This window comes from Colobus angolensis, unplaced genomic scaffold, assembly GCF_000951035.1.
Source record: "Colobus angolensis palliatus isolate OR3802 unplaced genomic scaffold, Cang.pa_1.0 Scaffold24, whole genome shotgun sequence".
Taxonomy (NCBI): domain Eukaryota; kingdom Metazoa; phylum Chordata; class Mammalia; order Primates; family Cercopithecidae; genus Colobus; species Colobus angolensis.
The window spans coordinates 2,336,838-2,358,116 of NW_012115599.1; the positions used below are offsets into that span (position 1 = coordinate 2,336,838).

General features: G+C 50.3%; 1 protein-coding gene across 7 annotated transcripts in view; it reads right to left on the minus strand.

Annotated features, from left to right (window-relative positions):
• DYSF (dysferlin) overlaps positions 1-12,796 on the minus strand; it is a 234,033-nt gene extending 221,237 nt beyond the window's left edge. For all 7 annotated transcript variants that reach the window (XM_011945196.1, XM_011945191.1, XM_011945193.1 and 4 more), the window contains exon 1: positions 12,333-12,796. In XM_011945196.1, the coding sequence (XP_011800586.1) occupies positions 12,333-12,420 (88 nt within the window). In that variant the 5' untranslated portion in view covers positions 12,421-12,796. The remainder of the gene's footprint in view (positions 1-12,332) is intronic.
• Between the last annotated feature and the right edge of the window lie 8,483 nt (positions 12,797-21,279).

Genomic DNA, 21,279 nt, shown 5'->3' on the forward strand with positions numbered 1-21,279 from the left:
GAGCCTCCGGTGACCAAGGCTCCACACCAGCCAGGGCGCCCGGGCCTGGTGCGCACCGGTGCCGACTTGGCCGCCGCCCTGTGCGCTCGGCGAAGGGATGAGAAGGAGGCAGGAGTGCAGGCGGAAGGAGTGGGCGATCAGAGGCGGGGACGAGAGTGTGTCTTCGGGGAAACCAAGTCCGAGGGCGCGCTGAAGGGGGAGTGTGCGCAGCGTGCCGTGCACCCCGAGCCCCCGGCCTCCCTGCCTCTCGCCTCTCTCCACCCGCCCCATGATCTGCGCCCAGGAGCCCGTCCTCTCCCCTCTGCAGGCTGCCGGGGCGGCCGTTTGGGTTTACTGGGACCCCCGGGCCAGGAGAGACTCCGAGGTTCGAGTCCCCGCCAACCCGCCTCGGAGCCTTCTCCTCGGCTGTGTCGAGTCACTCATCTTTGGAGGCAGAGATCTGTATTCAAATCATACTGAGTTCCCTGGAGAACTAGGGTCCAGCTGCGGCCCATTCTATCTCCTGCAAGTCCCCCATCCTCAAAAATCTCTACACTCCCTAGTCTCCACAGTGGGAAAGCTGCTCAAGGTGTAAGCCTTGAATGGTGATAGTCGTTTCGCTTATTATGCCTGGTTCCTTTCCAGCCTATGAACTTCTTGACACAGGGGCCCTGGCTTTGCGCTTCTATCCCCCAGCACTCCAGCACCTAGCCCCGGTCAGGGCACTGTCCGTCTTCCCACGGCCCAAGTCCTCACTAACTAATCTGTTCACTCAATCTAAATGCACTGCTGCGCAAAATCTCAACTCCCTTTCCCCTCTCTTATTTTGAGGGATTCAGCATTCTCACAGGGCTAAGCCATAACCCTGGCGAATCCAACTCAGCCTGCTCCCAACCATTGATGTGTTGGAGAGTAACACAGCCGGCCTCAGGGGTGCCTTTTGTAGTCATGACCCCTAACTCAAGCGAGTCCTCACTGCTGGGGGCAATCATACTATACATCTTGTCTCCCTCTCTCCCAGATGCCCCTAGAATACCCCATCGCCCAACCCCACTCTCGGTTTGCTTACTCTTTACGGAGCAGAGAACTTCCTCAGGTCCCCAGGCTCCTTCTAACGCCCTCAGCATCTGTGCCCAAATCCTGTGAGTTCTCTCCTGTTCTTACGAATGAATCACCTGTACTCCCCACTGAGAACAACTGGACACTTGGACATAGACCCCATCCCCTCTCTCCCATTCAGTGGTGAGTCTGCAGTGATTCTCTTGCTCTCTTGCCTTACCAAGTTCCCTTGTTTACCGGATCATCCCATCAGCACAAAAGTATGATGCTATTGCTCTCAAGAAAGCACACCCTTGACCCCACATCCCCTTCAGCTACTGGTCATTTCTCTCTTTTCACAACAATGCCCTTGGAAGGAGCTCTCCATACTTTCTGTCTCCAATCTCCCTCCTCCATTCTGTATTGAACCCACCCAGTGACACCTTCAACCCCACCAGGTCACCAAAACTGCAAATCCCCCTCCCACTCTCCTTCAAAATATGTCCAAAATCCCACCATTTCTCACCATCTCCATTGTAACTGCCCCCAGTGGAAGCCTGTCATCCCTTGCCTGAGTCATTTAATGAACTCCATAGACTCCCTATGTGTCTCCTGCTCTGCCCTTGTCCCCACAGTCTATCCCCAATCCAATTCTCATGACCTGGTTTTACTCAAAGTCTTCCGATTTTGCTCCCATCTCACTCAGCACAAAACTCAAAGGCCTTATGTAACCTTAAAAGCCCTGGCTGACCTCGCTGACCTCCCCAGGACATGCTCCTTCAAGCGTACTAGCCTTCCAGCTGTTCCCCAGACAGGCCAGACCAGCGCCTCCCCAGGGTCTCTGCCAGCTGTTCCCTCTGGCTGGCATGTCTTCCCTTCCTTCAGATATTCACTCCAATGAGACCAACCTGGCCACACAATTAAAAACCACAACTTTCCCTCTTTCATCTCCCTTTCAGGCTTTTTCTCTAGCACCAATCACTGTGTAGCATATGTGTCTTACTGGTTTTCTGTCTTCCCCATCAGAATGTCTGCTCCAAGGATGCAAAGGTTTTTGTCTGTTTTGTCCACTGCTGTTTCCTCAGTGCCTGAAACAGCACCTGCTGCAAAACACGGTCTCCATAAATTCTTTCTAAATGATGGACTGAAAGAATAGACATTCATCCATCACTTCTGACTTGCTGAAAATAAGTCACATCCCTGCCTTCAGGGAGCTTCTGGTCAGGGGGTAGAGACCACAGAGGGTGGCAACCACATCTATAGGCACTGTGGGAAGTGCTCCCAAGAAGTGGAAGACTGGTAAAGGACAGAGCTGGGATGAGCATGGGGGTGGGGAAAAGGAAAGTGAGGAGAGTCTGAGCCCATTCTCATCACAGCACATTCTCTAGCTGCTTGGACCCTCTCCCCTTCCTCCCAACTGTACCCTTCTCATCTCCCCTCAAGATGAGGTGGACATTTGATTCCCTCAACATTCATCCAGACCCGCTTCCCTCCTAGCAGAACCTGACTGTTCAGTTACGTAGCCCCAGCTCCAGGATGGACCCCACTCTATCTGAGCACATTTCTTGGCAATGGCTATCGGTCTAGCAAGAGACCTGTGTCCTAAGTCATGCCCCTGGAGAGACAGATTTATATGCCATGAATAGAGAAGCCCAACTCCCTCTCCTGCTTCGTGTGCATGAGGAAGCTTATAGATCCAATTGCTGACCAGTTAAGGACATAGCAGACACAATGGACAGCAGACCAGAGAGAAAAATGGAGCCTGCCTGGGTGCAGGATGATACTATGGAGTTGCTGACAGCAGTGGCCCATCTGGAATGGCCACTGCCAAGACGCAGAATGCAGTGGAGAGACTGGCCACTGCCAAGACGCAGACTGCAGTGGAGAGACTGGCCAGTGCTGTGTACTCTGCAGAGCCGGTGGGGGCTGGGAACAGGTGGGAGCCCCACCCCCTACCAAGTTGGTGGGGTGGGAGCCCAGAGCTCCCGGGCACAGCTGCAGCTGCTTGGCTGTGGCCCCAGATCCAGGCATCCCTGCACTCTCCAGGGCCCAGGAAGCTTGCAGGCTCAGAAGTGCCTTCTCCCCCTCTCTGGCCTCTCCCCACTCCAGTCACCCACTCCAGGGTGGAGCAAAGTTTTGTCCAAGCCCAGGTGCTGTTGCAACCCAGCCAGGTGTGTGCACTGACATGCCAGCCCCTTGTTGCCTCAATGCCCCCCAGACTTTGAGCACTGACAAGCTCAGGAGGGAAGCTGAGGGGGGGCTCTGTCCAGACCTGCAAGCACCCCTCTGCATGAACAGCCTAGATGCCCTAGGCATGTTGATGGCAGTAGGAGGCAGACAGTCTCCTGGGCAGAAAGGGGTAGGTCCCTGGTGAAACCCCACCTACAAGCCAGGGATGGCCTGAAGCCTGGGGGCTGGGCTGCCAGTTCCAGGTGAAGTCCTCAGCCCAGAGTGAGAACTTACGGTACTTTTTCTCCTGGCCTGCTCCTGGCCACCCATGGACCAATCAGCACATACTTCCTACCTTCTGAGCCCATAAAATCCCAGGACTCAGCTAGACTCAGACAGATGTTGGGACTACCAGGTGCAGGAAGGAGCTACCCACTCTGGGTCAGGTCTCCTCCACTCGTCAGGAAGACCTGCCTGCAGTGAGGAGTTACCCCCTGCAGGTCTCCTGTCTGCTGAGAGCTGGACACTCATCAGGAGAACCTGCTTGCAGAAATGAACTACCCCACTTCGGGTCTCCTGAGAGCTGTTCTGTCACTCAATGAAGCTCTCTCCACTTTTCTCACCCTCCAGTTGTCTGTGTACCTCATTCTTCCTGAACACAGCACAAGAACTCAGGACCTGCTGAATAGCAGGAATGAAATAGCTATAACACAAACAGGGCTGAAACAACCTGCCCCCCAACCCCACTCACCACGTTGCAGGTGATGAGAAGGAGATAAAAGCTTCAGCCCTTCGGGGAGCCCAGACCTAGGGGTCACATGGCTGTGACACCCTCTTTGGGGCTCTGCAGTTCCTGGTGCCTCCAAGCTTCTGGGCACCACCGCATTCCCCGGTAGTCACAGTGGAAGCTGCTTGCATTATGCCTGGTCCAGCTGCAGCCTCACACAGAGCCAGCACCTGTACCAGCACCTGGAGCTGCCTGCCCCACCACAGCTGGCATGCCTGGCTGTGCACAGTGGCCGGACCCTGCACTCGCTCACACACCCCTTGCTGCTCAGTGCCTGGCTCACCCTTGGCAGGCGTGGGATCAGGGCTAGTACTGTGAGCTGAGCATAGCCTGCCAGGCTGAGTGGGTGGAACGAGCCCAGTGGGCCCAAGCAAAACTCAGGCAAAGGTGCCACCAGTCACAAAGGTTTCCAGCTGGAAAAAGCAACACCCTAAGGATCCTGTGACAGAGTTGTATAATCTATGTGCCCAGAGCTCACTGCATCTCTGGACACCAGTTCGTGAGCTGATCCCCTTAAGACTATTTATCATTTAATACATTGATTTTCCCAAGGCTTAAACATGGGGTGTCCAGGAGGCAAACAAACCTTGCCTCTCTGCTCATTTAAGTCTATTTGAGCCAGGATTTCAGTTGCTTGCAGCCTAAATCATCTTCATCCTTACTGACACCCGTGACTTTGGTACCATCTATGTGCCCACAGCATCCAAGTGACTCCACCAAGACTTACCACCACCCTCTCCTGCCCGGGTCACTGCAGGTGCCTCCTAGCTGGTCGGTCGCATCATCATATCACCACTCTGGCTATGTCTGGCCCATTATCCACACTGCAGCCAGGTGATCTTAAAACAAATATGATTAGGACACTCTCCTGCTAAAAGCCTCTTGGGAGGTTTATCCAAAGCCCTCCTGCGCTCTTGGGATGAAGCCCAGATTCATTTCCTTGGGACAAAGGGCAAGGCCATTCCACCTCTCGCTCTCCAAGCTCTAGCTCCAGTGTCTTGTCAGTTTCTAGAATATGCCAGGCTCCCTCTCAGCTCTGAGGTCGGCTGTCCTCTCTGCCTCCAGCTGCCTTCTTCTCTTTCTTTGCAGAACCACCTATTCATACTTCAGGCCTCAGCTTAAAGATCACCTCTCCAGGAAAGCAGTCATGATATCCCGGGGTCTAGACGGGTCCCTCTGGCAAATGACTGCACAGCAGTGCTTTTCTTTCTTAGCACACATCACAATGGTCAGGAATAACTATTAGTGTAATCACCCATTTCATGTCTAGCTAGACTGTGGAGGGGAGAGACGAGAGAGAGACCAAGGTTGCCTTAGTGACCCAGGTATTCCCAGCGTGTGGTACAGGACTGGCCTGACGTTGGTATAGTGGACACTGCACATGGCTCCCGGGTGTGGCTTCTGCCCCTGGTGAGTTCAGCCAGTTGTTCTCAAAGGGGATAGTACTGCCCCCTAGAGGGATTTTTGGATATTACAAAGCTTTTTTTTCTTTTTCTTTTTTCTTTCTTTTTTTTCTCTATCACAATGATTCCTGGCTTTGCTTTTTCCCCTATCATACCGCACCCTACCCCAGCTCCAATCCATCAGAGTTAGCACGGGAAATGGAAATCTCTAGTGGGTGTAACTAATATTTCCATAGGAACATTCCAAGGGACTTCTGCCTTCGCTTGGCTTGTGTACAAAGAAAAGGGTCTCCCCACATCTGTTCTGCAAACCAGAAAAGCAACCACTGGTGATCTGACCCCTGGACACTTCCTGAGGCCTCTTTCTCATCCCAGGCTCCAACTTCCTGGTCTGGCTGATGTTCACTGCCCTGGACTTTTCCATAATCAGATAACTGATTCCTGCAGACTTCATACTGAGGCCTAGTAACTTAATAGGGCTTCCTCCCGAGGGGACACCATCAGGAATTAAGTTCTAATGGAAAGAATGGCTGAGACCTGACCTCCACTCCCCAATATATGTTCTCCCCTTCATCCATAGAAATTTTCCATAGCACTTTACTTGGGTACATGGTCACCCAAATAAAAACATTTCCCAGCCTCCCTCATAGCTGAATGTAGCCAGGAGACTAACTGATGACCAACAGCATATGAGCAGAAGGGCTGTATATAACGGCCTGGATGTGTCCTTAAAGGGAAGGGGCACGCCTCCCCGGCCCCCTTTCCCCTCTGGCAGGAATATAGACAGGGGCGTGCGCCATGATGAACCACATTGTCAGAGGGAACTTCTGGGGATAACAGAGCAATAAAACAGGAGGAGCTGGGGTCCTGGACAGCCTGTGGGTCAGAGTCTTACCAGCCAGGACTGTCTACATTCAACTATTATGTGAGTGGAGAGACCATCGTGCTTATACCAGTGTTAGTTAGGGCTTGTTTACAAACAGCTAGGTCTGCATCCCACCTGAGGCTTCAGGTGAGGGCAGCCCCTCGGGACCCCAGGCTACTCCAGCCCCACTGTAAAGGTGATAGGGCCGGCTTAGGAGCCATAGCCTGGAAGGAAGGGCTTGAGGGGCCTGTTTGCAAACTGACTTTCATGCTTATTGCAGTCTTTCAGGGCTGACAGAGGTAAGGGGGAAGGGGACTAAAGCTCTCCCACTCACTCCATCCTGTAGTCACTGATGACAGGTGCTGCCTGATGAGCCCAGGGGAGAGGACACTGGCTGTCTTCTCTCCAGAGAGCCCAGGCCCAAGGTCTCCAGGACTGAATGAAATACTGCGTCTCAGAAGCGGTCACTGGTGTTCTTTGGGACACATCCAGCCTACAGACATGTTGTCTTTAATCAGTACAATGTTTTATAACAAAATTGTACCTTAAACATTAGAAGATTTTTCCATATAAATCTGAATTTACAGCTTCTCTTGAAAAAAATCAGAGAAGGTGGCATCTGGGCCTAGGTTTTCCACCTAACACTGACCGTCTGGCACCTATAAACCAGGCGTCCCCCCTCAGCTCACTCCCAGTAGGCATATATGATGTCCCCTCTGGCTTGATCTCAGTCCACCTGCCACGCTTCTGGAAATGCGTGAGTTTGTGACCCCTGTCACTTCTTTGTGGCCCTACCTTCCTGACCATCGAGGAAGGCATGCTTCTAATCCCTTCTTGCTGCTGGAGTTGGGCCAGTTCTCCTTCTCTGACCACATTCTCCTAATGTTAGCTGGTTCTTTGTGTTTCCCAAGACCTAAACATGTGGAGCCCGGGAGGCAAACAAACCTTGCCTCTCTGCTCAGTGTCCTCGACCTTGAGAGGAACATTCTATATGAGTTAACAGGACTCCTTCAGGGCATATTTGCCAATGTCCAAAGGCTTCCAGAAGTAGAGATGAGGCCTTCTTCCCTCTCCCTTCACATTCATTTAAGAATGTGTGTCCGGTGGATATCCCAATCCACCAGCTAGAATTGACAGGGGACCTGTGTGTCCAGCAAGAGGGTAGAACCCACGTGCAGTCCTGGTTCTGTCTACAGCCATGATTAGAGCCTGTCAGGGGAGAAATCGTCCATAGTGGAAACAGTCCTGGGCTTCTGTCCTAGGCCACCCTTTCCTAGTGGTGTGACCTGAGGCATGTGATTAGACGTTTCAGTGTCTGTTTCCGCTTCTGTGTAATCAAGAGAACGAGGACAGTTTGCAGTGGTGTTGGGAGGATTAAACAAAATACTAGCAACTCCAGCACAGCACACATCCACGACAGATGTGAATGCTCTGTCTGCTAACATCCCATGCTAGTGGACAAATCTGGAAAGAGACTAGTGTGCAGGAAGTAGAGAAAGAAAGTGAGTTTGGCCTGGGGAGAGGGACTGAAGAGGTTTGTGGGCTACTGGGGTGTCACCAGAGGAATATTTGCTCCCTGAAAAAGTACCCCAGTAAGGACCACTGCCAGCCATCAGGCAGGTGGCCAAGTGCTTTCACCTCAGAAGGCACTGCTCTAGGAGGGGCAGCCAGAGAAGACAGGCCCAGTGTCCCTAGGGGCAGACAGATGGCCACCCACCACTCAGCCTGTTGTGTCCAGCCTGGCGGGACAGTGGATGGACAAACAAAGCTGAGGACAGACTTGACCAAGCGAAAAAGACATTGATGGATGTGTACAATTATTTCTTAGTACATGTACAATATATGTTAATAATAATGATTATCATAATAAATGTATGTAAAATTATATGTAATAATGATTATTATAGTTAACATTTATTGCTTGCCTGGCTGTTCGAAGTGCTTTATATGGACTAACACATAAACTCTCCAGAATCATTCCTCCAAAGCAGGTACAAGCTATTGTTATCAACACTTTACGGATAAGGAAACTGACACAGAATGGTTAAGTAACTTGCCCAAAGCCACACAGCTGGAAAGTGGCAGACCTGGGATCCCGAGTTCAAGATGCAGGCAGTCCTTCTCTCCCTCTTGTTCAATGCTGTTATCCCACTGGACTGTGACTCAGGCTGCCAGCTAGCCGCTCTTCTGAGCCCCCGCCCAACTTTTACTTTCTCCTAGACTGGCTGAGCTTGGGATCCACAGTTACATGACCCCCTCCCTGGAAGTTCCAGAGCACCTGCCACACCCACCACAGGTTGCCCACCTCAGTGCCACGTGACCATTGCTCTGGCCTTGGCTTATCAGAATCTGGGCAGCCACCATAGCCCTGTCAGAGCTGTGAGCTGGCCCGGAATGAGGGTACTGCCTGGAGGGAGCATCCTGCATCAACTGGTGACTGACTGGTCCCATCAGATATAGAGAGGGTGAAGCAGAGAACAAGGGCTCCCTGAGCTAAGAAAGCATCTGCAAGACCGGAACATAAGGGCTGAGGATGTCTGTGCTTGGGTGAGCGAGCAGCAGTAAGGACCATGCACGTGATGTGGCAGGATGAGAGAAGTCAAAGTGCAGACTGAGGGGGGCATCAGAGTCTCAGCCAGGCCTGGATTCAAGTCCTGTCCCTCCACCCTTTCTTGCTTGTCTTTGGTAAATCCACACTAAAGCCAGAGGTAGATAGTAGAGTGGTTAAATCTGGGGATATTGTGGGGGCTCAGGAGCCAGATACTTAGACTCAAATCATAACCCCACCACTTACCAGGGTATAACCTCAGGCAACTTACTTAACCTCTTCATGCCTCAGTTTCCTTATCTGTAGAACAGGAGTGATGACAGTTGCTACCACATATGCTTGCTAAGGGGATTGAGGTATATGTGTCTACATGTAAGTGCCTGGTACAAATTATAACTGGGTCATGATGTAGCTTATATTAACGTTCTAGTTAGAACAGTATCTGCCATAAAATAACCATGGTGTCAGTTAAATAGATCTCTTTCATAGGACTGTTGGTGGGATTTTAAAGAAACACCATCTGACAATGGTATGCTTTTGCGCTTAGCAAATGTCCATTCCCTCTCTTTGTGAGGAACACGCATTTGAAACCCCAGAATCCTCCATCTTTTGGTCAATTGTTTCACACTGTGCTCCTGCAGCCCTGCACTCCCCCTACTCTGACTCAGCCTCTTGCTGGGGACCCCAGGCACCGCCCTCCCTGGCTGGCTCAGGTCCGAGTGCCCTGGGTGTGGGCAGCACATGGCATGCTCTCCACAGCACTTTCTTATTCATGCGCCAAGGATGCTGAGAACAACAGAGGGCACTGATGAGGGGTTGGGGGTGGGGACGCTGTGGCCACTATGTGACCCTGGCCAGGCTCCTGCACTTCTCTGGGCCAATATCCTTGTCTTTAAGGGGAGATAATATCCCTGCCCTTTGCCTCACAAAGCTTCTGTGAGCTTGAAATGAATGTCTACATGCACAAAGGGGCTGAAAGTGTGACTACAGGGCATTATAATCATGTAACCGGAGGAGGGGCTTTATGGGACAACAGATAAAGAGTCTCGGAAGAGCAGACCCAGCCCAGCTGGGGAGGGAAGGCTTCCCAGACTGGTGTTTTGCTTTGAGCTGCATCCCTGAGACCAAAGTCTTCTGTATAATCATTCACCAAGCTGACCCTGCCAGGGAGAAGGAGAGTGAGCAGGCCTGAATGTCATAGGGAGGCCAAATTTGGACACGGGTTAGGAGCTTGGCTAATGCAGGAGGTGAAATGTGGCCAGGGGCTGGGGGAGGGGAGGGACTGCATTCCCCAGGACGGCCTGGCGGTTTCAGTGATGACTAGGGGTGGGGGCTCCAGCCAGTCTCTTCCTAGGCTCAGGGGCTCATGACGGATTGGCACAGAAAATGTACTTCCCTTTCCCAAGGTGAGCTCTGTGCTCTGGGCCCTGGAAAGGGGGAGCCTCCCCCGAAGAGTCAGGCAGCAGGCAAAAGGCAGGTGGAGGCGGGGAGAGGGTCCAGCCAGGGATGTGTAAATGGGAGGATGCAGGATGGGGGGAACTGCTCCACACACAGGCCCTTGGGGCTGAAATAACAAAAGCCACACCAGCGGCACTTCCTGTACTTCTAGGGTTAGAAAGCGCCTGCCATCTATTATTCATTCTTTCCTTTCTCCAACCAGAGGTCTGAGCCTAGCCTGGGTGAGGGACCATGAGGCAGGAGCCTGGTGTATTGAGTGTATGGGGATGCAGAGGGGGCATGTGGTCAGGGAAGGTGGAAGAAAATCTGGTTCAGGCTGAGTGGAAGCCAGAGACAAAGCCCCTGACAGCAGGGGCTGCTGCAGCTGAGTGTACATTTGTGCGTCTGGGGAGGATACCATTCACAAAGCCTACTCAGCCCCCAGGTTTGGGGGCTATAAATGGGAAAGAGGTGCTGGGGTGGGAGGAGGCTGCTTCACCCACAGAGTGCCTGTCCTCCCTCCCCTCCATTAAGGGGCTTTTTACAGTATGAATGGTGCCCCCTGGAGTTGTGCAACAGGAGCCCAGAGTCCTCAACCAGTCTGCTAAACAGGGCCACTGACCTGACCTGCCCAGAGCTGGGGATGCAGAGAGGAAGCATGAAAGACTCCCATGTCCTCCCTGCTGGAAACACCTGGATAAAGCTCATTTCCAGAGGCCATGTGGGAAACTGATTGAGAGCAGGTCAAAGCAGCACGTTAGGAGAAAAAGCACAGCTGGAGTGCCACCACCACCCCTTTGGCCCCTGCTCTTGGTGCACACTGCTTTCCAGGCCTCAGGACCAGTCACCAACTCCTCCTTTAGCTCTACTCTGGTCCAACAAATCCAGAAGCCCTGAATCTCACACCCAGGAGAGTGTACTCATGACATGACCCCCTGCACATGCTGAGCTGGACACAGGGCCTGTGCTTTCAGAGCTTCTATTCCTTGGAACATCACAGGTGTTCCAACGCTCCAGGGTGTGCATGTGCTTGGGATCGTATGTGCAGATGGCATCTGTGAACAGGTGTATCCAGGAGCTTGTGAAACTGAAAGGGAATGTCTGTGCTGAATGGCCAGAAACCAACTAATACTATGATTTCTAGAAGCCTGGGATGTAGTTAGAAGTCAGATCTCTGGGGAGAAGGGGAGTGGCAGGTAGTGGAGGCTGAGAGGAAAACCCGCAGGCTGGGTGGGAGGTTCACACTCTTTCCCCCTAGTTCTTCTCCCCCATTATGGTTCCAAGCCCAAAGACCCAGCTGTGTAGATCCTAGCTCTGGCTTGGTCCTGAAAGGTTCCTGGAGAGCAGACAGGGCCCATCCCTCAGCTCCTGGAGGAAAAGTCAAGTCATAACTCTATGAAGGTCCTCCTGCGGGAGGTCCCAATCTGATAGGGGAGTGGCTTTCCTGCTCAAGGAGGCCTCACTCTGATGATAGAAACCAGATAGAACCCACCTCCCTCCATCCACTGGTCCGTTGGGGGCAGGGGTTGGGGGCAGAGAAAGTCTCTAAAGGTTGGTGCTGTGACAGCTGTGCCCAGCTGCTAAATTTCCCCCATCCTGTAAAAGGGTAGGGTGCCTCCGCCTCCAGTGGCTGCCGGCCTGCCAGGCCAGCCTCTGAGAGAGAGCAAAGAGCCAGGAAAGCAGCCAGGCGCAGACCAGGGCGGGAAGAGAGCTGGGTTATAAATAGGCCTGGGACCAGGCCTTCGGGGAGAAGGAGGAGAGCCCTGCAGTACAGCGCTTCGCTGCTTGCAACGCGGAAAGGCCTCTTTTCAGAGATCCCGAAAAGGTGAGAGGAGAGATGCTGGTCCCACTTTCCTGGCCTACCTCAGTGCCAACCCGGGCTGAGCTTCCAGGAGAAGCACCAGTCAGGCACATCTCTCCTTCCAGCCTCAGTTTCCCTCTGAGTCGCCCTCTGCAGACCTGTGTCGTTGCAACACTCAACGTCAGTCTGGAGGGGCCAGAAGGTCTCCTGTCGCTCAGCTCCAGGTGCTCTCCAGGGTTGAGAGCTGCGGCGTCACCTCCTCTACCCAACCCCGACCCACGGCGGGGGTGGCCGGCCTCTCCTACCTGCAAACACCGCGGAGCAGTAGGCATCGCTGATGTCGGTGTCGGGTGTGTGGACGTTCTCAGCATAGAGGATGAAGACCCTCAGCATGCCTGGTGCGTGTAGGGCCCCGTGCGCCCAGGGCGCAAAGAGGGCTCGGAAAGGTCGGGAGGGCCGAGGCGCCGCTTGTGGGTCCCCTAGCTGGAGAGGGTTGGCTGGGCGAGGTCGGCTTGGATCTCTGGCTCCTGGCTTAGAGCTGTTGCTCTTAAAGGGGAACGGGCCACCCCCGGCTGCTCCAGTGGGCTAGGCTGGGTACCCACCCGCGCTGGGCTCACCACGCTTGTCAGTTGGCGTTCCGGGAACAGGGGCTTCTGCTCATCTTCCACCCCCGCCGCCCTTCCGGAGCTCCGACGAGCTGTAATCTAATGCTCTGGCTGCGGAGTCTCCCAATGACACGGCATTTTGCACCTGGCTGGGCGGCGGCCGCGATGTGTGGATCAGGGCTCCGGGCGCCCGGCGTAGCCCAGATCTCGCTCTTGGACAGGAGAAGGGCTCGGCTCCTCCCCCGAGCTTCCACCCCTGGCTGAGCGCTGCGCCAAGTCGGTTGCCTCCTTCCGCCTCGGGGATTGGAGCAGCCTCTCCAGAATACAACCCGACCGCCCGGGTAGGACTGGGGATCCTGGGGAGGCTCTTTCCGTAAGAGAAGCCTGGAGCTGAGAATTTCATTGACAAGCAAGGCAGCTGTCTTAAAAACTTTGCCCCCTTCTTCTGGCTTTAAAAGCAGCACATGCCATTTTAAAACAAAAAGCATAGAGAAAGAAATCTCTGGTTCTGAAAAAAATAGTATATGAACATTTGGGTATTTGGCAGCCCAGGCTTTCTCCTCTGAATGTATATACACATGTAAACTGCAGTATTTATTATGTATCTGAGTGTAGAATGCAGTCTGTGTCCCACGTTTTCATGTAACATCTTGCATCATTCAAAAATTCTTCATAAATAATATTTTCAGTAACTATATAATTGTCTGTCATACGAATGTACTAGATTCACAAACTTTCTCTTCTTTCACATTTAGGCTCTCCCCAGATTCTATTATAATAGTGAGAAAGAGAGTTTCTTTTTAATAAAAAATAGATATAAACTCATCTTAGCCCCCCTCCCCACCACCCAGTTCTTCAGATTAGATTCTAAAGTCACAGGATATGACTTTTTTTAGGTTCTAGTACCTATTGCTAAACTGCCTTCCTGCAGATATGTAGATCCACACTCCCAGCAGCCTGTGACTCACCTTCTAAAGAGGGCCAGTTGGATGGGTGTGCAGCTGTCAGCAAAACTCCCACAGCAGCCCATGGGGGCAGTAGACACACCCAGGGCAGGATGGGCTGGCCGCTGACAGGTGGCTGATTTTTCCACATAGGGAGATACTAGGAAAGAGCAACACTTCCCAGGAAGGTCTATAATTTCAAGATTAGAGTAGCAAACATTTCCTGTGGTCACTCAGGGTCCTTCTGTAGTGATCTATGCCTTCTTTTCTTTGCATTTAGCACAATGTATGGTGGGGAGAGGAAGAGGAAGAGGAAGCAGGGAGCTGGAATTCATTCATTTAATGGGAATGTATCAAGTCCTAAAATAAGTCAGGCACTGTCCTGGGTCGGGGACACAGTGGTGGGCACAAGTAACACAGCCCATGTTATGGGCTGAATTAGGTCCCCTCAAAATTTCTGTGTGAAAGGCAACTCCAGTACCTTGGAATGTGATTCTACTTAGAGATAGAGCCTTTAAAGAGGTGAACAGGTTAAAGTGAGGTCATTAGGGTCATCCAATCTCACCAGTGCCCTTATAAAAAGAGGAAATTTAGATACAAAGACAAACCAGGGATGCACGCACACAGAGAAAAGGCCATGTGAAGACACAGGGAAAAGGCGGCCATCTGCAAGCCAAGAAGAGGCCTCAGAAGAAATCAAGCCTGCTGACTACACCTTGATCTTGGACTTCCAGCCTCCAGAACTGTGAGAAATAAATTTCTGTTATTTAAGACCCCCAGTCTGCAGTACTTTGTTATGACAGCCCTAGCAAATGAGTAGAGTCCCTAACCTCAAAGAGCTTCCAGTTCAGTGAGTGAAACTGACAGTTATGGAATAAACACGTCAGTCACATACCATTACAAATATGTAAGCGCCATAAAAGACAGAAAATGTGGGAGTGTGAGAACAGAGAGCAGGGAGTCCTCATCGAGTGCCCAGGACAATAAGAGCTATTTGAGATAAGATCTGAAGGCCAGCTAGGAGTTCACTGGGCAGGACTGAGGTGGGGGCAAGGAAGAGAGTATTCCAGAGAGAAAGAAGGAAGCACTCTGTGTCAAGGTCATGGGAGGAGAGGAGTGTAGATTAAGGGGTTGTGGGATGGGGCAGGCAGGCTGGAGGGCACCATACAGGGCCTGGGGAAGCTTCCTGAGGCCTGCTAAGTCTAGAGGAGTGGCAGGATCTGATTTACATCTCAAAAGCTCCCTTTGGCTACCCTTGGAGAACAGAGTGCAAGGGATCAGAGGGGAAGTGAAGAGTTAAAAGCTACGGCAGAGGGTCAGGGTGAGAGTTGATGGTGACTTGGACCAAGGTTGTGAAAAGGGGGATGGCGCAAAGTAAGGCAAAGCTAGGAGGAAGAAAGGAAATTCTGCAAGAGCTGGTGAAGCAATCAAGTTTCCCACTACAGAACCGGGCCATTATGTGTTGCTGGAGAAAACAGCTTTGGCTTGGATGTGGTAATTGATTGATTGACTCATTCATTCATTCGTTTACCAACATTTATTGGTACCTTCTCTGTGGCAAGCATTTTTCAGATTCAAGTTTTAGAGAAAGATACCAAGGAGGGAGTACAATGTAATTGCTTTGGGAAGAAGGGCAGGAGGCCCTGTTGATGTAGGGAAAGCCCAAACTATGGTCTATTTTTGAAGAAGTACAGTTTGGCTCTATTCAGATGTATAAAGTAACATGAACCTGCTCTGTGGCAGAGCTGAAATTGGACCTAAGAAGTGGCTAGCTGCTTGAAAATACGGTGTGGCTACAGTGATTTGGGAAGAGCCAGTTTTCCTTATAGGTTAATTCACTACTTTATTCATACAGAAGGCTGTCTTCAAACTTTTCCTGTCTGTGTAGAAATAAACCTCTAGTGAGCATGTCTGCCCCCAAATTGTAGGACATGTTTGGGGTATCTTCTCTACTTAAAAGAACCACTTTCTCTGAGACTACCCAACCTGAATCAATCACATAATCTCCCAAAAATGTGGAATTGGGACTGAGAGAAGCTAGCTTCTGTGTGGCTGGAGCTGAGATGAATAAAATGGGAGGCTCGGAGGGGGACCCGTGCATGGAGAAGTGGAGAAAGTTCCACAGTCAGAGAAAAAGAGATCACATGTAGGGGGCGAGGTGGGGAAAACAAGACACAGAAAGAGAGCCTTCTGGTTGTTCCTGGCTCTCATTCCTTGAGTCTCCGTGCCTGTGAGTGCTGAGATAGCCCTTGTGATGGATATTTGTCATTTCTGGCTTCCAGCTTTTAATCTCCCTCTTCCTAAAACATCCTTTTCCCACCCCTCATGAGTGGTCTTGGTGTGCAGAAGTGCCTGCCTTTTTTCTGGAAGCTTCAGAGCTACAGCCTCCCTCTCTGTCACTGGGCAGTGTGGCCCAGGCTCAGACAGTTGGATGCTCTGTCCCAAGACTTGAGACAAGTTCTTGAGCTTCAGGAAGTCAGACATGGCAGCTGCCGTGTGACAGCAAATGACCAGGTATGGCGCCTGCTGACCAAGTCCTGTCCATAACCAAAGCCAAGTTCTCCAACCTCCCTCCATTCTGTGAGCCCCCCAGAGCTCTTCTGAAATGCTCTTGCTTCAGATATCCAGGCTTGGCTGCTGTAGCTAGCAGCCAGGGATCCAGACCAACAAGTCCAGTGTCTTTACAATGAGTTGTTGCACATTTTACTTAGGGTAACTTGAAGCACAATTCTTTTTATTTTTTTTAGAGACAGTCTCCCTCTGTCACCCAGGCTGGAGCGCAGTGGCAAAATAGCTCACTGCAACCTCCAACTCCTGAGCATGAAGCACAGTTCTGTTTCTTGATATAAAAGAACAAGTTCTTGTGGCCCTGGTGACACTTTGATCTTGAGTTTCTGGCCTGCCAAACTGTGACAATAAATTTGTTTTTAAGCCACCATGGTTGTGACAATTGGTTATTGGTTAGAGCAGCCACAGGAAATGAACACACCAAGGCTTTGTCAACACAACCAACCTGTTAAAGAGGGCTGGTTTTCAGGCCACTTTTACTACTTTACTGTGTCAGGACAGAAACAAAGGGGAGGGAGGTGGCTCTCCAATTTCACTGAGAAACTAAGGGACAAGTTTGATACTATTTTCCAACAGAAAATAGCAAAAACCAAACAACAACAACAAAAACAGAAGAGATTTTTCACCAAAGAGGTAATGTGAACACACTACATTATTTCTATGTTCTCTGTCTTCTGCCAAAACCACAGATCCTTGCAAAGCTTGCTAAGAACCATAGACCCTGGTAACAGCCTGGTCATCTCATCTGCTTCCCCTAAGAAGAAAAACTCAAGATAGTCTCAGAGTTTCAATTTCCCAAGAATCTACCATAATAAACAGTAAGCAATAAATAGAAACTATTTTCTGTTCAGGCATGGCTGCTGATACAATGGAAAGGAGTGAGCTTAGCATGAAGGTGCAGGGGTTTCTGAAAGCCCTCATTCCCCTTGTGCAGGGTGTGAAGAGCAGCCTATCTCCTGAGCTGCAAGAGCGCAGCTCTGGGACTAATGTGAACAGGTCAGCCTGTGTGCACAGTTCTCCTTTTGGATTTAGTTGAGAGGGTGAGGAGTCTCTAGAGAGCATGAGGGAAAGCCTACACACACAGTGATTGTTAGAAGAGCCACTCTTTCTTCTTGAGCTGGGACGTTCATCTCCTGCTTTTGGACATCACAGCTGAGCTCCTGATGGCCACCCCACCTCCATTCCCAATGTGTGACCTTTTCTGATTCTCCAACACACAGATGGCATATTGTAGGACTTCTTGGCTTCCATAATAGCATAAGTCAAATCCCGTAACAAATAGAGATTTATTTACTCTGTTTCTGCTTCATTTTACTCTCTCTGTACACACACACCTCCTATTGGTTGCTCCTCTGTAGAACCCTGAATAATACACACACAGAAGGCTTCTGAGAAGTGAGGGAGATCCAAACCAGGGCGATAAGACTGAGGAACAGGAGTTCAACTTCTTTCCAAAGTGGGGTTATCTCATCTTCTGGAAGAGGCCACAACATCCCACAGGATGCAGCAGTCCTAGCAAATGTGAGGAAACCTGTTACAGGCTCGAGCAGTGAGAAGAGTCAGGTGCTGGTGATGGCTGGTTCCTGGCTAGGGTGCAAAATGAAGGCACAGGCAGAGCTGATGCAGGCAAAAAGAGCAGGTTTGAGTGTTCCTACTGCATGTCTCAGGGGAGAGAGGGGCCAGAAAGCTTTCTGAAGCTCACACCCCAAAGGACTCCTGTTGATTCATGGGAAGACATCACCAGAAAAGGCCTAAAGAACATCTTTAGGAGTTAAGAGGGCAACAAATGTCTCACTTTGTTTCCCCCTTGGCTGACGGCCAGGACTTTGGAAAACGGGCACCAAGAGAAGTGAATATTTGACTTATTAGTGTTTTTTGTTGTTTTTTTATAGAGACAGGGTTTCGCCATGTTGCCCAGGCTGGTCTTGAACTCCTGGGCTCAAGCAATCCTGCCTCGGCCTCTCAAGTGCTGGGATTACAGATGTGAGCCACTGCGACTGGCCTAATGTTTCTTAAAGTACTATGAATCTAAAGGTCTCTTCCATCAGAATCTTCTTGTAAAAAATGGAGACACCTGGGTCCCCCTCCATTCCCAGACCTACTCAATCAAAATCTCTCGGAATGGCCCAGGAATCTGGCTTTTAAAAGTTCTCACTTATTCTTATGCAGACCAAAAACCAGGAACCACTGACTTAGGTTGTGTCAAAGAACAGACTTCAGCTCTTTGGATCATAACCTAAAATGCCAGATGAATACATTCTTGAATCTGGATGCAGTACATTTCACAATGATTGACAAGACTGTCTGAAAACTGGCTTTAAGTGAAAAAAGGGGGACTCGGGAGGCAGGGGGAAAGACAGTGGGAAAGATAATATTCAGCTAAAAACTGTAAGACCAGTTGGACAAGAACAATGACAGTAGTGTAAAAAGATGACGCTAGAGTCAGACCACCTGGATTCACATCTTAGCTTTCTTTACCTAATAGCCGTATGGCCTTGGGCAAGTGATCTTACCTTCCCGGCTTGGTTTATCTGTAAAATGAGAACTACAGAAATGCCTGCCTCATAAAAGAAATGCTGAACATACATTATGGTGTTAAATATTAGCTAATATTACTATTATTGGAATGTGTGACTAGTATTTTATAGGATTAAAATTTTAGAAATGAAGCCACAAATAATGTTTATGATCTCTGACATCTATAAAATGTTGGAATCATTTGAGGTTTTAACAACAGAGGTATTGAAAATGGTGAAAGATACTTCTTGTTCAAAGAAGAGTTACTACCAGGAGGAAGCGAGTTCTGCAGATCAAGAAGACATATGCCTGCATGGAAATCCTTACCAAGACTCATGCAAGAAAGTCTCTAGTTGAGGACAAGAAGAGATACTCCGAAGAGTATAATCAATGGAGGTGCATGGGCAAGCTGAGGTGGTGAGAGACTTCCACTCTCTGGACATTTGGGGAAGTTACATTAGCTCAAAGATATGCATCTGGTAATGTCGACTTATTTTAGGGACAATTCCATCTCTAAGAAGATGAACTGAGAGAAGGGACCTCTTAGAACCTAATCCTGACAAACAAGGAAGAACTTGTTGGAGAAGCAGATGCAGCAGGAAACCTGGGGAGAATTATCTTTGGGATGAATGCTGCCAGAGCCATGTATGGGTTTCAAGGCCCAAACCCTGCTACTTTGGTGGGGCTCTGTCTTTCCACAACATGCCCTATTAACCAGGCTCCCCAAAACTCAGGGAGCTCACGAAATTCGTTGACACTAGCAAATCCCTGGCCTTCCTAACAGCTTTCTTTTTACAGAGCCAGCTGAGGAACACTTCTTGAGGTTCTTCATTACTCAGCTTGAGAAAAACAGAACTGAGCTTTATAAAGGGCCGAGACTACAGGATAAAGCAGGGTACAGTCTTTCACATTCAGCCAGTCCTCCACAGTAGCCATGCTCCCTTGCCCAAGCATTACCCAGTTGTCTGATCCAGAAATCAGATCCTATTGACATCCCTGACATTTAAGAATACCTTCCCCTCCAAGGTGACCCCCTTTAAGCCTATAGCTTGGCTCTGAAGTCAATCTTTACCCATATTCAACGCTCCTCAGTGGTTTTAGGATGGGTACTTGTCAGAGCATCTTGAGTTTGTGCCATCCAGCATATAATGGAGGGGAATGAGATTAAAAACAACAATCACCACACAAGGCTGCTATAGTCTCCACTTCTATAGCTGGTGGCAAGGCCTGTGTTGGTAATCTGAGTCAAATCTTTCCACTCATGTTTCTCTCACCCTCTGCCAGCATGAAGGCTAGGCAGACTGGAGTCCTTGGTGGGATTATCTTTACTGGATTGTCAGTTTTCCACTGACCAGGACTATCGGGCAGGAGAGACCTAAGGGGTGCTCCCATGAATCTCCTGGGTTCGGAACAGTTCTTGTCCCCACTGTGTACCAGCAATTCAATTTCCCCCTGGCAAAGAGATCAATCTTTCCCATTAGGCACAGTGATCCTCTTCCTATTCGTTTACTGGCATGAGGAACTCCAAAAGGTGAGAGGGCAGTCTTGGCTCCCAATTCATTCGAGTTACGTTCTTATTTCTTGGTATATGAATTCCTCTCTTGGGCACTTGGGCTTCCAAAAACACTGAGGCCAAGATCACAGAGATGGGAACTAAAATCCTACAAGTGGGTCAGTAGGTCTAATAGGGAGAGGAGGCACTCTCACCTCAACTTCTTGGTTCCTAAACCCATAAGTTCTAGCCATGGGAGAGATAGCAACATGTGTTGGCCTCTATTTTAAGGCACATGAAGCTTCCATAGGACAACAGCTACATTTCGTAGGATGCTGTATTGGGGAAACCCACCCCCACTATTTCAACATAGGTTCTTTCTATTTTCCCTAAATGTTGGCCAGCTGAGACATAAAGAGAAAGAGTACAAAGAGAGGAATTAAACAGCTGGGCCTCCAGGGGTGACATCCTATCAGTAGGACCATGATGCCCCCTAAGCCGCAAAACCAGCAAGTTTTTATTAGGGATTTCAAAAGGGGAGGGGGTGTATGAACAGGGAGTAGGTCACAAAGATTACATGCTTCAAAAGGCAAAAAAGGAGAACAAACTTCACATCCTTCTGAGGCCAATAAAGATCGTAAGTCAAAGGGCAAAGCAAAGATCACAAGGTAAGGGCAAAATTAGAATTACTGATGAGGGTCTACGTTCGGCTATACACGTATTGTCTTGATAAACACCTTACACAACGGAAAACAGGGTTCAAGAGCAGAGAACTGGTCTGACCTCAAATTCACCAGGGTGGGATTTCCCCACCTAATAAGCCTGAGGGTACTGCAGGAGACCAGGGTGTACTTCAGTCCTTATCTCAACCGCGTGAGAGAGACACTCCTGGGGGCGGAGCAAGATGGCCGAATAGGAACAGCTCCAGTCTCCAACTCCCAGCGCGAGTGACACAGAAGACCAGTGATTTCTGCCTTTTCAACTGAGGTACTGGGGTCATCTCACTAGGGAGTGCCGGAAAATCGGGGCTGGTCAGCTGCTGCAGCCCGACCAGCGAGAGCTGAAGCAGGGCGAGGCATCGCCTCCCCTGGGAAGCGCAAGGGGGAAGGGAATCCCTTTTCCTAGC